The sequence below is a fragment of the Chanodichthys erythropterus genome, chromosome 2 (genome assembly GCF_024489055.1).
Source record: "Chanodichthys erythropterus isolate Z2021 chromosome 2, ASM2448905v1, whole genome shotgun sequence".
Taxonomy (NCBI): Eukaryota; Metazoa; Chordata; class Actinopteri; order Cypriniformes; family Xenocyprididae; genus Chanodichthys; species Chanodichthys erythropterus.
This window is the reverse complement of record NC_090222.1, coordinates 37602501-37620000: the sequence shown is the minus strand read 5'-3', so window position 1 is coordinate 37620000 and position 17500 is coordinate 37602501. Positions and strand designations below refer to the sequence as shown.

General features: G+C 44.9%; 1 protein-coding gene across 6 annotated transcripts in view; it reads left to right on the top strand.

The window, feature by feature from the left end:
• LOC137037550 (mannosyl-oligosaccharide 1,2-alpha-mannosidase IA) overlaps window positions 1-17500 on the top strand; it is a 266100-nt gene that overhangs the window by 140013 nt on the left and 108587 nt on the right. For all 6 annotated transcript variants that reach the window (XM_067411643.1, XM_067411651.1, XM_067411608.1 and 3 more), the window contains exon 3: window positions 1261-1376. In XM_067411643.1, coding sequence (XP_067267744.1) covers window positions 1261-1376 — 116 coding nt within the window. The remainder of the gene's footprint in view (window positions 1-1260; window positions 1377-17500) is intronic.

The window sequence follows — 17500 nt, the reverse complement described above, 5'->3', positions numbered from 1 at the left end:
AATAACTTCAAATTAAATGCAGCTAAAGCTCTGGTGTTGTGGGGATCTCTGTGTGAGAGGAGGGAATAAGGGACGTGAAGTTTTGCAGCTGGAGATTCACATACATTCACTTCAGGGATGCACAATATATTGGCAGTTATAGTTAGTTCTATTTGATTTGAGCTGTTTTAAAGGGTCATGAACTGCGTTGTTTTTATTGTTTTATGTTTCCTGGGGTGCACTTATAATGATAGTATGATTTTTACATAAAATATTGTCATAATTTAGAAATAAAAGGCATTTTTTCCTAGCCTGATTGTAGTCCTCTGATTTGAACGCTCTGTTTTAATGGGCGTGTCTGCTGTGAGTGTAAACGCCCACTGCTGTGATTGGCTAACATTTTTGCATATGAAATAGCTCAGTATTACTCTCTCGAAAACTTGTTGCACGTTTTTATTATTACAGATCTCAAGGTTAACTATTCATGAAAAGTGTTGATTATAGCATTTCATTTAGCCCTATGGCATTATATTTAGATCGTGGCATGAAAGGTTGCAGTGATGAAGATTGTAGTCGATCACAGACATGTTGTTGAGATCATGAAAGCAGTGATCTTGTCATTAAAACTTTCTGCACACTAACAAATGCTTTCATCATTGCAAATGCGATGTAATGAAAAGATTTGTTGAATAAAACGGCTTCAGAACTGAGTCACTGATAAACTCGCGCTGTTTGATTGACAGCTCCAGCGATTGTAAAGGGAGCGTTCTTTGATCGCTTTCTATATATATCACCATTTAAATAGCAGATTATTTTCATCCTACTAAGAGAAACAAGGTGAAGTTGAGCGTTTAGTCGCTGGTTTGATTTACTGACACACAGACAAAGATCATCTGACTGTACATGAATCATTAATATCAGATCAGGCATTAGAATGAACACAGTTACTGACATGTTGTTGCATTACTGTCGAGTCCATATCGTAAAAGTCTGTATGCAAAGCCTGCCCTGAAATATGATTGAGTCTCAAGAACACGTGTTGTGCACAGAAGACGAACAACCAAGGTCAGAATTTTCATTAAATAATACATTCGGTTTCAGTTTGTTTTTAAAAGAGTGTATAATTTTACGGATGATTTGTTCACTAGATAAACAATTTGAGCATTGTGTCAGTGCGGATACAACCTGAAACAAAACCAATTGATAACTGCTGTATATTTCATGCTTAAAAGACAGAGCCACCTCAATAATTTCATGTATTGTGTGTATGTTGTGTTGCAGGTGGTCTTAGAGGGGCTTCTATCGTGGATTCTCTGGACACGCTGTACATCATGGGTCTGATGGAGGAGTATGAAGAAGCAAAGGAATGGGTCCAAAACAACCTGGACCTGAACTCGGTGAGCAAACAATGTTGGGTTGGAATCACTGACATTCCTCTGTGGGTTAGCAGCTAAATCTAAAGCACTTGTGTAAAAGCCATCTATTGATTCAGAGCTGCGCTGGAATCAATTGTTTCTTTTAACCAAAGTCTAGTTCAGGGAATTGAGACACTTTTTGCCCAAATCAAACATTCTTGAGTGGATGAAAGGCCTCTGTTTTGATTTCGTGTTGACTGGACTAGTGTGCTCAGTCCTCTCCATGTGCCGAGGATTGAAAGAAAAAAAAAAAACCTATTGGTTGCTAGGGCGTTGATAGGATACAAGGTTGTTGTGGTTAGTTGCTGCTATGCCTATGCTTTGGTGTTCTAAAGGGTGTTGCTTTGTTTTATTTTTGATGTGTTGATGTTCTGAATGGTTGCTAGGGTGTTCCTAGGATACTAGGATGTGGTGGGTAGTTGCTAGGCTGTTGCTATCTGGTTGCTTAGGTGTTCTGAATGGTTGCTAGGGTGCTGTTAAGATATGAGGATATTGTGAGTAGTTGCTATACTGTTTTGATGATCTGAATGGTTGCTATGGTGTTCCTTTGATACTAGGATGTGGTAGGTAGTTGCTAGGCTGTTGCAAAGTGGTTGATTTGTGTTCTGAATGGTTGCTAGGGCGTTGTAAAGATATGAAGATATTGTAGGTAGTTGCTATGCTCTTGCTTTGATGTTCTGAATGGTTGTTAGGGTGTTGCTAGGATACAAGGACTTGGTGGATAGTTGCTAGGCTGTTGTTAATTATTTGCTTAGGTGTTCTGAATAGTTGCTAGGGTGTTGTTAAGAAATGAGGATAGTGTGGGTAGTTGCTATGCTGATGCTTTATCTTTTTGTTGTTTTGATGTTCTGAATGGTTGCTAGGGTGTTGCTAGAATATGAGGATATTGTGAGTAGTTGCTATGCTGTTGCTTTGATGTTCTGAATGGTTGTTAGGGTGTTCCTAGGATACAAGGACATGGTGGATAGTTGCTAGGCTGTTGTTAATTATTTGCTTAGGTGTTCTGAATGGTTGCTAGGGTGTTGTTAAGATATGAGGATATTGTGGGTAGTTGCTATGCTGTTGCTTTATCTTTTTGTTGTTATGTTCTGAATGGTTGCTAGGGTGTTCCAATGATATTAGGATGTGGTGGATAGTTGCTAGGCTGTTGCCAATTGTTTGCTTAAGTGTTCTGCATTGTTGCTAGGGTGTTGCTAAAAGGATGTTGTGGGTATGCTGTTGCTTTGATGTTCTGAACGGTTTTTAGGGTGTTGCTAGGATACAAGGACATGGTGGATAGTTGTTAGGCTGTTGTTAATTGTTTGCTTAGGTGTTCTGAATGGTTGCCAGGGCATTGTTAAGATATGAGCATATTGTGGGTAGTTGCTATTCTGTCACTTTGTTCTGAATGGTTGTTAGGGTGTTGCTATGATACTAGGATATGGTGGATAGTTGCTAGGCTGTTGTTAATTATTTGCTTAGGTGTTCTGAATTGTTGCTAGAGTGTTGCTAGAATATGAGGATATTGTGGGTAGTTGCTGTGCTGTTGCTTTGACGTTCTGGGTGGTTGCTACTGTACATTCTAGGGTGTTGCTAGGATATTATGATGTGGTGGGTAGTTGCTAAGCTGTTGCTAAGTGGTTACTTAGGTGTTCTAAATGGTTGCTAGAGTATTGCCTGTGCATTGCTATGTGGTTGAGTGTTCTGGATGGTTGCTAAATGGTGCTTACTTGCAAATGTGAAAATAACCCACCCTGAAATTCATTGAAATCAATTCAATAATGAAATGACTTTGTTCCAGATGGGTGGTTTAAATAAAGCTTATGTAGCTGTGTGTCAAAAATAGAAATGGGGCATTGGGTGCTTGCTGTGTAGAAAAGGGGGTAATCCAGTTTAGTTGGGTCTGAGCACTTACACTTTTCTACTTTGACATCTAGAAGTTTGAATTACTCTTGATACTGAGATTTTGACCGTGTAAAAATGGCTTGTTAAAATCTGTAATTTGTCTGTTTTCACATCATTTAAGCTGCTGTCTTTGCTCAAGCAGAACGGTTTTATTGCATTCTGATGCACGGCAGCAAACTGCTCTGATTTTTCCTGAAGGTTTTTTGGCAGTTCATTAAAGGCACCAATGGTATTTTGAATGTCGTGCTGGTGAGAAGCCCAGTGGTGCATATGAATGATACTGTCTGATTGGTCTTTCCAAGTGTATATGAATTATGCATAAACATGTTCAAACACACAACACATACTGTAGAGTATTTCCAGAAACAGTGCATGATATTAATAATTATACTGTGATGAAGGTCCTGCAGGATGGGTGTAGCGATGTACAGTTATTAATCAATTTATGGATGAAATATGAATATCATAATTCAGAAAGCTTTATGACGTTCATATATCGACCCAACGGGGAATTAAACATATATGGTGAATTAACTACAACGAATTATAATCAATCACATATATGATTAGTTCTGGTTGAATAATTATGTGGAAAACTATCAGTTCGTCCACCGAAACGGACAATTATCCACAGATTATCATGACAGAAATGTTATTCTCGGGCCGGGAGACTAACTTTCTATCATAGCCTTCAAATATAGAGCAAGGATATTAGAATCAGAACGTTAAAGTGACTCGGTTGTTTCTAAAATGAGCAAGTGAACAAAAAGCATGGATAAAATGAGTTTAATATACGAAACGGGTAATACACAGGTTATACGGCTAAATGGACACAAGTAAATACAAATACATACAAAGTAGAGGGAAAGGCAGAAACGAAAGAGATGATCAAAGCAGGTCAAATTGCAACAGTTCACCTTTAAGAGCCAGCAAGGAACCTCAGTATTTAAGATCGTAAAAACGTTATACTTGCATAGGTTAGTCAGGGTGCTTGGAGTTTTGGAGCGCTCGGTTTGATAGTTGCTTCTTCTTCCGGAGGTTGTTTCGGCGAAGTTTCAAACGAAGGTTTAACTGTTGTAATATGACCGGAAAATAAAGAAGAGAGTCCGTCTTGACGGCAGGAACTCGTGCAGAAAACTTGTGCCTCCAAAAGACGCGTGTTGTGGTATTTTAAAGACAACAGACCAGAACGCCTTACTGATAACGTCCTCCAATGATAGCGTTGCAATTTGGCGGGTTTCCACATTCCTTTGTCCTGTCTCCCGAATAAATTTATGGTATGTTGAATCAGTGCATTTCCTTCATAGTATTATTAAACATTGAACGATGCATTTGGCAGAAATGTAACGTACATGAGTGAATAGCTCGGATTCACAGCTTTACGGAGAGATCAAACTCGACAGGTGTCGCTCGTCATATAAAGAAGATACACTTTACACTCTATTACTATCGTTTAACATGAAAACTAACCTACTACAGTCAATTCTACGATTCTATACTAGTAACACATACATGCAGCGAGCACTACAATGGCAGGTACATTCATATTTGCAGGTATAATATTTGTGTATACAGTCTTTGTATGTGAGTGTGTGTCTGTGGGTGCGTGCGTGTATTTTCTCTTTTTATGACCGTTTGGAATTCGGGCCTGTCTTTCGAAACCCGATCCGTGGCGTTCGCATCTCCTTTGAAGTCACAGAGGAGAGGTTTGGGACTTATCGAAATAGTCATAAAAAGAAGGTCTCGTGGTCCATTAGTGTCTGCCGGGCCGGAATCGATGTAAGATTTACAAACCAAAGTTCCGTGAATTGAGGCTTAAACACAATTTATGGTGGGACCTGCTCATCCTTGAGACTGTGCAGACCCTACAGTTTCCCCCTTTCGGCCAGTGAGATCCCCGTGCGGATCTCACTGGACGGTAGCGAGGTCGGATGGCACAGATGTCGGACAGCAGGTGGTCCCTACTGGTCCTCGGTCTTTGGGTCGTCGAAGGGAGAGTCCATTTCGATGAGATTTGGTACGTTCTCCATGTTGGTGCCTCCTCTCCTTGGTTTCCTCTTGAAACCCCGGGGAAGGGCAGGCAGGCACTTGTCCATGGACGCTTGCATCCCCTTCATCCTCTTGAAAAGGATGAAGGCTAGGCCTAGGGTCAGTATGTATCCGATTGCCATGGAGAGGCAAAGGGCTGTGTCGGCGGCAGTCCAAGCTTGGGCTATAGGTGAGCTGGTCAGAATGGGCAGTCGGGAGAGTGCTTGGAGGGCGGCGTCGACAGGAGCAATGTCAATTAACTGGGACCCCCCTTTCTCAATCCTCAGTTCCAGCTCGGGGGCCAAAGTGAGGTTGTGGTTCATGAAAAAGGGTGGGATCTCCAGTTCTGACTGGTACTCCTCACTTGAGATGTGGTACAAGGCCAGGTCATCGAGGTGGAGGATGGCACCCAGGGGTACCTGGATCCACATGCTTTGACTGGGCAGGCTGACCCGAGTGGCAGTGTCGTGCTGATCGTAAGTCAGGGTGGCGGTGCGAGTGGGAGTGTTAACAAGCCATCGATTGCCCACAATCTCAGCTTGTGTTCCGACGATTTGGGTGCGAGGCTTGGCCTCGGCAGGGCAGCGTGTGTCGCTGATCATGGGCTGTAACCCGCAGATTCCTTCAGTATTGTCTCTGAGGAAAGGTTTGCTAGGGCAGAGGTAATGAATGTCTTTGGTCAAAACACACATGCGTAAATTGGGAGCCAGGTACAGTTGGGGGTTGCTGTCGTGGTATGCTACCACAGCTGGAGTGTGTATCTTGATGTGGGTGTTACCCTTCCAAAACCCGACATTGACAATGTCTTTGAGTCGGTAGATGTTATCTGGTTCGATGATAGGTAGGTTTAGGAGGAAGGCCAACTCCCTTTGTTCGGGGTCGACATGCAGTAGGATGGCACTACCCAGGGAGTAGGCAAGGTGGGTTTGGATAGGGTCCGTGGGTCTGACGGCAGCAGAGGCCAGCACAGTTTGTACGAGGCTCAGGGGTACGAGGTATGGGGGAATCCTTCCCATGGCCAGGTTGTCCATGGAGGAGCTCACTTCCCGCAGCATGTCCGTCATTAGAGCAGTGACGAGCTGAGTTTGGGCGAAGTCATTTTGGAAGACAGTAAACAGTTGCTTCCTTGAGTTCACCGTTTGGATCAGCAGGAAACTGTGAGTATAGAGAACCACCACAATACCTTTCCGGGATTTGCAGGTGGTTCGTAGTGTTTGGCTCTGTGTTGCGAGTTGTTTTCTCAGTGGTAGGCGGAGCTTGTTGCGATGCTGATGAGGGGAGCAGGCTGTGATGAGACTCAAGTCTCCCGGTTGGTACAGGTGCAACGGCAGTGGCACCTGCCGTGCCATCAGTAGTTCCGTGGGGAACACCTGAGTTGACTCCTGTATGGTGTCTGTGATGGCCATGAGCATCAGAGGAGGTTTTACAGTCCAGTCTTTCTGGTCGACTGACCGTGGAAACGTGACTCCTCGGTTTTGCAGTGGAGCTCGGTGCTTTGCGTTTGCAGTCTGGACGTGACGGCAAACTTGACATCCTCTGGCGTGCTCTGCCACATCTTGCTGCATGCTGGGCCAGTACGCCACTTGTTTTAATGTCTCATGAGTGATTCTGGTGCCATGGTGTTTGGCACATGGTGTGTTGTGGGCGTACATCAGTTCACCCCCCTTTTGGCCCTGTGGCAGTACAAGCTTTGGCGCAGTGAGGACATCAGGGACATATTTTAGAAAGTTCACTCCCACACGCAGCATGTGGTTGGACTCATGTAGTCGTTTGTGGCCAGGGGCCGTCGTGGGACCATATGCCGTGAACGGGAGGTTGGAGGGGTCTGAGTGGTGGCGCAAAACATTTCGCATGGAAGTGTTGGCAAGTTTGGTTGTCAGTGGCAGTGGCAGTAAGGCGGGAAATGTTGCAGGAACAGTCCGCTGGCTGCGGGTTGTTGTTGCCACACTGAGGGTGGGTGAATGGGGTGGGTGTGACCATAGCTTGTTATGCAGTGTGCCAGCCTTGGCAAGGGCATTAGTTTGGCCTTTGTCACGCCCTGGTTGCTTTAAGCATCTTTTCACCTTTTCCCCGTAAGTGATCGTGTCGTGTGTTTGGGTGATGTCATCACGTGTTTGGAACATGTGTTGACGTTTCACCTGCTTGTTGCATTTAGTCTTGAAACCAGTTTGTTTCCAGCCCAGAAGATGGTATGTGAAACAAGATCTAGCATAGTGTGCGTCTGTGCACATGAGTCCTCTGATGTTATGGACAGAGGAGACTTGAAGGGTTATGAGGGTAGCTGCTGCTTCACCATACTGACGTGACTGGGGACCCCACCTGCCGTTCTGTGGTTGGCAGGGTTGGTTGTTTAACCATCGTACCCCTGCACTTGCCTGTAGGATGCCCTCATGGCTGTAGGAACGTCCATCGACGTAGGCCGTGGGCATTCCTTGGCACGCATTCTCTTTGAGGTACCTGTGACAGGTTGGTTGCTGTTGTTGGGGTACCATTATCTCAAGTGTCAATGCTGGTGTGCTGTTATAGCCGTTTTGGCAGGCAGCTGAATCTCCGCTCCGTGCAGACTTGTGCTTTCTGGCACGTCGTGGCAGTGGCACTTGCTGGTTCAGCTTCCTGAAGTCGCTGGTGGGTCGCCACTTGCTGTCTGGTTTGACAATGGACCAGGTAGGGACTGAATAGGTGCTGTTGCATGGGCAGGTGACACCTTTTTCTTCCATGAAACGACTAGTTTCCTGCACTGGTTCATGTGAGGCAATAGGACCATTGTACTGTTTGATGCAGGTGGGAGGAGTGTTTGGGTGTGTGGAAACACCCATTGTATGAAAGTTAGTGAGGCCACAGTCTAAAGAGTCTTTGGCAAATGACACTCTGGATTTGTTCAGGAACTGTTGAAGTTTTTGACAGTCTGCATCATTCTTTGGGACATTTGCATTTTTCTGGATCTGTTGGCCTTTAGGCTCAAACCTTGGGAATGGCTCCTCTGTTGTGGGGTTAGTTGTCAGGTTGGCTGTCAGTGGTGCAGCGCCTTTTTGAGTTTCGCAGGCAGGCTGGTCAGAGACTGTGGGTACTGCAAGGTGTTTGTCCTCCATCAGCTCCGTTCTGTGCACCTGTTCTGTGGGTACCAGTTTGATGGGGGTGATGGAGATGCTCTTGAAGGATGCTGTGAAACTTGTGTTGCTTAAGCTTCCTTCTGGGGCCATGGCAGCTGGTATTAAGTTAATGACTGTTAACCTGAGTTCAAAGTCATAGGGGCTGTGGTCCATTATCCATTCTAGATGATAGGCTTTGGGAATGCTGATGTCTGTGACCATGCATTCGTTGAGCCAACTGTGGACTACATAAGATGACACTTCAGTTAAGGGTGTGGCTTTTAGAGTGAGTCTAAGTTCCACGCCTTCAGGTGAAAGTGTGAAGGAGCCCAGCATGTGGCTTAAGGTTTGACCACATTGCCTGTTGAGCCAAACAGCACCCCCTTTGGTGTAAGGTGGTACTACAGTTTCCTGTGTGTGGAGCCAAACAGCACCCCCTTTGGTGTAAGGTGGTACTACCGTTTCCTGTGTGTGGAGCCAAACAGCACCCCCTTTGGTGTAAGGTGGTACTACAGTTTCCTGTGTGTGGAGCCAAACAGCACCCCCTTTGGTGTAAGGTGGTACTACAGTTTCCTGTATGTGGATCAGGATGCAGACCTCTTGGGTGGTCTGGCCTGACAGGAAGTTGGCAGTGTTGACAGGGACAACAGGAAGCTGTACAGTCATTGGGGCCCACGACAACTCATTTGCACTGTCCGTGTGAGCATTAGAGTGCATCAGGAGGTCTGGAAGGACCAGGAAGGGATGGGTTAAATGCCGGTTGTTCCATTTGCAGTTCAAAACGCAGATGTCCTTGACAGTCATCATGGTTGGCAGACGAAAGTCTAGTGGAAAGTGTGTTTGCTTGTTGACAAATGGGAGGTCCGGTGTTCCTTCACTGAGAGCACTTAACAGCGTGTGGCTGAAGGCTGAGTTGTCTGCCCACAGTGTGGGAATAATGTCTGTGGTTGTTAAGCCATTCAGCTGCAGGTCTGGTGTGACCTTGGGGCAGAAGGAGTCAGAGTCTGTGGTGAGCTGAAAGGTGCAGAGGAGCGAACTTGAACTTTGCCCTGGTGCTGAGACGGGGTTCCCGCAGCTAGCTGTGGGGTTTCCCGTGACCTCTGTGACCTGACAGTCTGGCTCAGATGACCTGGGTGACTGGAAAGGCCGCGGTTCTCGTACTTGAGCCCAAATTTTCAGCTGTCTGAAGTCCAATAGGGGCTCAAAGCGATCTAGCAAATCTTTGCCAATGAGCAGGGGAAACGTGTCCATCGGTGAGATGTATACGGGGTGTACCAAACTCATTGGACCGATGGTTAGATGAATGGGAGCTATTTGTTCAAGTTGGATCTCAGTTTGGCTGTATGACTGCACATTTAGCTCACATTTTTGTGATTTAAGAGTTCGATTTTGTTTCTTTGCTTCATGTCTGAGTCTTTCAAAAAGGTTAGTTGACATCAAAGTTAGGTCTGCTCCCGTGTCTACAAGGGCCTCAATCCTCACATCATTTTCCACAGTGATGGCTATGTACAGCTTTCGGGCCACCCCTTTTCGATAAGGTTTCCCAGGAGTCTTGGTACCGGGGCTTGGGTGCTGACCGATAAGCAAGTGGGGCTGGTGTTATGTGATTCGTTTGGGAGGCAGACAACCAAAACGGCACTTTCTGGTACCGTGGCGTCCTGGTCGTCGGTGGGTTGATGTGAGCTGGTTTGCTCGGAGTGTGCGGTTGTTGGCTGAGGTGACTGTGTGATGAGGTCACTCTGTGATGTACTAACTGACTGTGTGGTAAGTCTCTGGTCAACTGTGAGTTGGGTGTGAGGTTGTGTTAAAGGGCTGTCAGGGCAGACGTTAGGGGCAGACCTTGCTTCTAGTCATAAGGAGTCTGACTTGTCCTTCTTGTCCTCCTTTTTGGGCTTTTCCTGGATCAGCTCTTTCAGGACTTTCAGAATCTCCGCAGACTCAGACATAACTGCGTTGCTCGACTCCTGTGAGGGCTCGGACTTGGACTTGTTTGATGCACGTCGAGAGGCCTTCTGTCTTTGGCGATTGGGGCTTGAGGCTCTATCCGATGAAAGCCTGCCATTTCTGGGTCGCCGGCTGGTCTCCCATGCGGCCCCGCCCCTTTGGTTGCTGGCTGGATGTGGCCTGTCCCAGAATCTTTCAGAGTGTCCGCTCTGGTGCTTGGGACGGGCGCCCTCGTGGTGAGGCTGCCCTCTGCTGGCTGGGAACTGTCTTGCCTCTCGGTTGAACGGTCTGTCACTGTGGTGTGTGTGTGCGCCCTCTAGGGCCAGTTCTGGGCAGTGATCAGAGACCGGGTAGATGGTTGGATTTTTAACAGTCTTTTCAGATATGGCCCTTTGCTTGGAATAAGCTTTGTAGGCTAAATCTCGCAGCTGTTGAATAGACATACTTCGTGGGCAGGCCAGGACTCCCAGATGATGACTTACTGCAGTGTGCAGGTTTCTAAGAAACAAAGTCTTAAAGTTAAAATCTTCCTCCATTCCTGGTTCGTTGCGTGCTCCGAAGTAGGCCTTTCGTATACGGTTGTAATATGCTTGTGGAGTTTCCAGTCGGCCCTGTTTAAGATCCATGGCCGCGAGGAGCCCTTGGTCCGATTCAGGGTCAGAAAACTCTTTGATCAGAGCCTGTCGCAGCAGCTGGTAGTCTGCTTTGACAGCTTCTGGCTGCCGATCCAGGAAGCTGCGCACGTCACGGCTGGACGTGATGCGGAGTAGATACAACTTGTCCCATGCACTCACGTTGGCCACATTTTGCAACAGGAAGTCAATGTCTTGCAAATACGCGTGCACGTCGACACCCCCTGCTGGGTTTGGAGTGAAAGTGGGGATATTCTTTGCTAGCTTGTCCAGCTCTTTGGGAATCACGCCATAGCTCGCAGCGCGGCTTTTCTGGGGTGGCTCCCATCCCTTTGCTCCTGACCATGGTTCTTGGAGGCTGGATGTTTTTGGCAGTGGGCTTTCACCCCCTCGCGAACTAGGGACTCTTGACTGGGGCACTTAGGTCCAGTGGCTAGAGGGAGCTGCATGGCATGCAAGTCTCCTCCCAATTCGCTTTGCAGTTTATAGGAATGCTTTAGTTCTCGGTGCACAGTGTCCAATTCATCTCTAAGATAGTCTCTTTGCTGTTTCAGAGCAGTGATCTCACTTCGGGCCAGTTTAAGGTGATTTTCACAGGCCCGGGCTTTAGCATCTCTTTCTTTCAGTTCAATCTCTGCTCTTGCTAGGAGAGCTTCACCTTGCTGGAGTTTTCCAGTTAGTTCCTCTATGGATTGCTTTTCCATCTGCTCTCTGCGCCCCGTCTCCAAGTGGAGCTCTTCGAGGGCCTTTTGGAGTCTCTCGACTTCCTCCTGTAGCTCAGGATCAGATTCCTCCGCTGTCCTACGCTGATCTGGGGTTTCGAGGAGTAGCTGATCAAGACGATGTTGGGTCTGAGCCTGGTTCCTCCGGGCTTCCTCAGCCTGGAGCTTGAGCGCCGCGACTTCCTGCTCCAGAAGTGCGTTGCTCCTTTCATTGAGCCTTGCCTGGGCGATGAGGTTGTGGGCGAGGCCTCCGATGAGTCTTGCCCATTCTTTGTGACTGTAGCTCTGCATCGGATCGTGGGCCATCAGTCGATTCAAGTCCCCGTCCAGCTGCTCGCGGCTCAGATGCTGGAGGTCGCCGGCGGCATTGGGCAGGAACGGGTTGGTCATGACGCCCAGCCAGGTCTCGAGATGGTCCCAGTGGGTGTCAGGGCTGGATGCTCGTGACATAGTGGCTTCTACTGTTGACGAGAGAAAGACAGCACAACAAAGACAAGAACCAATGCAAGCTTGTGCAGGGATTAGCGGTTACGTAATACGTAATTAGATAATTCTTTTGTGTGGTTCCAATTAACTGGTGCAGACAGTTAGTGGAAGGTAGGTTTGACACTTAATTGTCAAACCAAGAAGGACCACGTAGGTCAATTTGTGTGAGTGAGTGCCGGATTTAACTATAGATTTTGACAGGCGGTAGTTCTAAGAGTCCTTTGGTGACTCTCGCTGCTCGGTCGTCTATCTATTACTCAGTTTTCCGTGGTGGCTCTCACAGGTTCTGCTTCTACGTGAACTGAAAGAAACAAACACAGCAGAAAAGAAAACAGAACAGAGTGGATGCAATTAAATGAGAAATAGAGCAGTAAACAAAATAGAAAGGAATAGACGTAGAATAGCAATAAAACAAAATGTGAAGGGCTAAAGGGGAGAAATTGAGCTTAAACTTCCTATCGCCTCTGGGATTATGACGGGGCCAGGCGAGGGCGCCGTTGAGTCATAAAACTGAGAGGGAGGGTATGGCTTAAAAGTAACAGCTTTGGCCAGAACCTAAAGGAATGAAAGATATGTAATATCTTGTAGTTTTCACTAAGGGAAGGGACTGTACGTTGTTACTCTAGGCCTGGGGTGAATTGCGAGTGCCCAGATGAGAACTCAGTGACGGGGCAGCCTCTCCTAGACGTTCCCACACCCGACTGCGGTGTCCGCGGACGTCCTGTCCTCCTTGCACCACGACGCAGCCTCTCAAACAGTGACCTTCAGCACAATTGCGTTTTCAGGCGAGGTATTAACGCCGACGGCCAGATTGGCAGGTCAAAATTGAATTTTTCCCAACCCCTGAGTCTGACCCCGCAGGCAGTTACTCAAAGGGCGGTTCTGTCGAGCAGAAACAGGGAAATTAAACAAAATTGCCTTGGGTTCCAACTGGACTCGTCGCCTCCCTGCACCTGACACACCCAACCTGCTAATGTCTCTGCGTGCTGCCCGTGGTGTGAGGCCAGAAACGTCCTGCGATTCACACACAGGCACGTGTCAGATTCGCCAGGCCAGGCAACTCCACTTCACTGGAACCCACTGGAACAACCGTCAACTCACCACCGGGTGCTAGAGGGCCTTGTCTGCAAGTACACAAACAGTCAAGTAAACACAACTTAATTGTACATTCAAATCTCAATTTAAATCTTGTTTAAACCAAATTTAAATAATCAAGTGTGTAGGATGACAGGATAGGGATCTTAACTGAGCTGGAAGCCGGACAAAAGGCAAAATAAAACAAAACAATTCAGATGCATTTGATTCAAATTTGAATTAAAGCCTGTTCAATTAAATTTAAACCAGTGCATAGAAATAGAATGGGAAAGGAGAGAGAAAAGAAAAACACAATTCAGAGGCACTTGATTCAAACTTGAATTGAACTCTTGCTCAATTAAATTGAAATAAATGCACAGAAGAACAGCGTGGGGCAAAGAGAGGAGAAAGCCTTCCCTATTTGTGAATTCCCTAAAGAGGAGTGCTTCTTGGTAAGCAGAATGCCAACTGATTGACACTACTTAATCTTAAATTACAATTGAATGTTGTTCAATTAAATTTAAAAATAAGTGTATGAAATAAGGGAGGCTTGGGTGTGTGTGTGTATGTTATTGCCAGCCAATAACATACAGGACACAGGACTAAGAGTGAATAGAATACAGCATTAAGTAATACAAGGGAAAGAATTTCCGAAGTAAATAAAGCAAAATAAATAAACAAACAAACAAAAAAAACAATTACTAATAAAATAACATAAAATAAAATAAAATAAAATAAAATAATAACTCAAGAGAAAGAGAGGGAGAAGAACCAACAAAACTGAGTTAAACCAAAGGAGTAGAATGGAGTAACATAAAATAAAAATAGAATAGAATAGAATAGAATAAGTCTGTGACCAAAGGAACCAAGGAGAGGAAAGGACACACAGATGGCAGGGAATTGACTTCCGGATCCGTCCACACGGGGGAGCACTTCCAGGAAGTGAATTCTCTGGTTGGAAGGGCAACTTAAACTAAATTAAAAATTTAAAACGTGTTTAAACCAAATTTAAATAAGTAAACCACCTTCCAAAAACGATTGGAAAGCATAACCATCAACAAACAGTTATAACAGCAACGTTGAAGTAGTCACGGGCGAATTTGGAGACAATTCAGTTCAAAGTACGGAGAGCAGCTTTGACTCAGAACGTCCACACGGTGGCGTTACTGAGTCCACACAACAGTGAAGTAGGGGGTGCCCCACCTGGACAGACTGCCCTCTGGCGTCTGGTCAGCGTTACTGCATCCACCTCTGTGATATTTTTAAATTAGCGTTTCAGCTGATCTAACTGCACATATCACATACAAACTCTTTTTAGAATCTCGGCGGATTCTTCTGTGCCAGTTCACTGGACTGGTGCAACCTTTTATCCTAAGTATAAAACTTTGGAACCTCGGGGTTTAGTGACCCCGTTTTTGCACAAATTTTAGTGCACAAATATGTAACTGCAGGATAATTCACTGCTGTTATTAGTCACGCTGGATCAGGGCGTTTTTTCGACTGGCTCCAACTTTACAAGTCAAATCGGATAAAGCAGGAACTGTTTTCCGATTAGACTTGTATTTGGTAACGTCTTTTGGGTAGCTAGTCCAATTAGTTACCAAGGGAGCGAGACGCTATTTTTGAATAATTGGACGACACAAATAATTCAATTAAAATAGCGGCAGATAAGGCCTTTGCAGAGATTAAATAGGAAACTCGCTACAAAATCTCGTTTCAGAACACGCTTAATGACGATCAATTCGTTTCATTCAAGCGGAAATTAATATTCAAAACTGTAACTTACTGCAAAGATTGTCGTCCTTCACAGATAAGAGCTTGACATATTAATGGACTGCAGTGTATTTCACGTTCAACAATTTACTACCGTGTTTTTAGACACAAAAGCAGCTTGTTAACGGTGAGTAGTGTGAGGACTCGTGCGTCTTCTCACTGAATAAAGCGCGCATGAACATTAAATCACACACCAATTATTCTACCTTGCTTTTTTTTTCAACAACCAAGTTTAAAACGATGCTCGCGAATACTCCACCAAATAAATGTAGCGATGTACAGTTATTAATCAATTTATGGATGAAATATGAATATCATAATTCAGAAAGCTTTATGACGTTCATATATCGACCCAACGGGGAATTAAACATATATGGTGAATTAACTACAACGAATTATAATCAATCACATATATGATTAGTTCTGGTTGAATAATTATGTGGAAAACTATCAGTTCGTCCACCGAAACGGACAATTATCCACAGATTATCATGACAGAAATGTTATTCTCGGGCCGGGAGACTAACTTTCTATCATAGCCTTCAAATATAGAGCAAGGATATTAGAATCAGAACGTTAAAGTGACTCGGTTGTTTCTAAAATGAGCAAGTGAACAAAAAGCATGGATAAAATGAGTTTAATATACGAAACGGGTAATACACAGGTTATACGGCTAAATGGACACAAGTAAATACAAATACATACAAAGTAGAGGGAAAGGCAGAAACGAAAGAGATGATCAAAGCAGGTCAAATTGCAACAGTTCACCTTTAAGAGCCAGCAAGGAACCTCAGTATTTAAGATCGTAAAAACGTTATACTTGCATAGGTTAGTCAGGGTGCTTGGAGTTTTGGAGCGCTCGGTTTGATAGTTGCTTCTTCTTCCGGAGGTTGTTTCGGCGAAGTTTCAAACGAAGGTTTAACTGTTGTAATATGACCGGAAAATAAAGAAGAGAGTCCGTCTTGACGGCAGGAACTCGTGCAGAAAACTTGTGCCTCCAAAAGACGCGTGTTGTGGTATTTTAAAGACAACAGACCAGAACGCCTTACTGATAACGTCCTCCAATGATAGCGTTGCAATTTGGCGGGTTTCCACATTCCTTTGTCCTGTCTCCCGAATAAATTTATGGTATGTTGAATCAGTGCATTTCCTTCATAGTATTATTAAACATTGAACGATGCATTTGGCAGAAATGTAACGTACATGAGTGAATAGCTCGGATTCACAGCTTTACGGAGAGATCAAACTCGACAGGTGTCGCTCGTCATATAAAGAAGATACACTTTACACTCTATTACTATCGTTTAACATGAAAACTAACCTACTACAGTCAATTCTACGATTCTATACTAGTAACACATACATGCAGCGAGCACTACAATGGCAGGTACATTCATATTTGCAGGTATAATATTTGTGTATACAGTCTTTGTATGTGAGTGTGTGTCTGTGGGTGCGTGCGTGTATTTTCTCTTTTTATGACCGTTTGGAATTCGGGCCTGTCTTTCGAAACCCGATCCGTGGCGTTCGCATCTCCTTTGAAGTCACAGAGGAGAGGTTTGGGACTTATCGAAATAGTCATAAAAAGAAGGTCTCGTGGTCCATTAGTGTCTGCCGGGCCGGAATCGATGTAAGATTTACAAACCAAAGTTCCGTGAATTGAGGCTTAAACACAATTTATGGTGGGACCTGCTCATCCTTGAGACTGTGCAGACCCTACAATGGGCAATAATGTCTCTTTTTGCTCATGAACTCAGGGTCCGGTGGTGTTGGTGAAGTAGCAGGAAAGTGTCTGAGGTGTTTAGTGGTGAGGGAGGGCGATGTTTGTCATGAAGACACACAGTCTAGATTTACTCTGCACACTTTGTCATAGAGAAAGCCAGCTTCATCTCTCACTCCCCGCACGCTTTCAATCAATCTCCTGCCGAGTCTTTGCTCTTTAGCTGACAATTTGCTCACTGATGGAGAGCAGACCACTTCACCGTGTGACCGTCCTGCTCTATGACGAGGAAGAGATTTTCTAATCTAAGCAGAAGATGGCAGCCGATGTTTCTGTATCAGTGAGGAAAAGACTTATAGTCAACAGCTCGAAAGTTTAGAGATTGACCAATATATCAGCAAGACCAATCAATCGTCCGACATGTGAGATGATGAGCAATAGGTAGAAAATCTGAGATGATGGGCACTGGGCTGTAACTGTGCCCACTTGACCAAAGTACAAGTGTTAGCGCCTCCTAGTGTAAGTTCAAAGTTTAATGACAGAAAATAGATAAATTTTGACAGAATATTGTGTGAATTCATTCATCTATTTATCTATCTTTAGGGTGAAAAATAATTACTAGGGCTGTAAATTGCAATTAATTGCATCTAAAAACAGTTTGTTTAAAAATATGTATGTGTGTATATTATAATATTTATATACAGTATACTAAATATATATGTCTGTGTTTGTGTGTGTATATGTGTGTGAATAT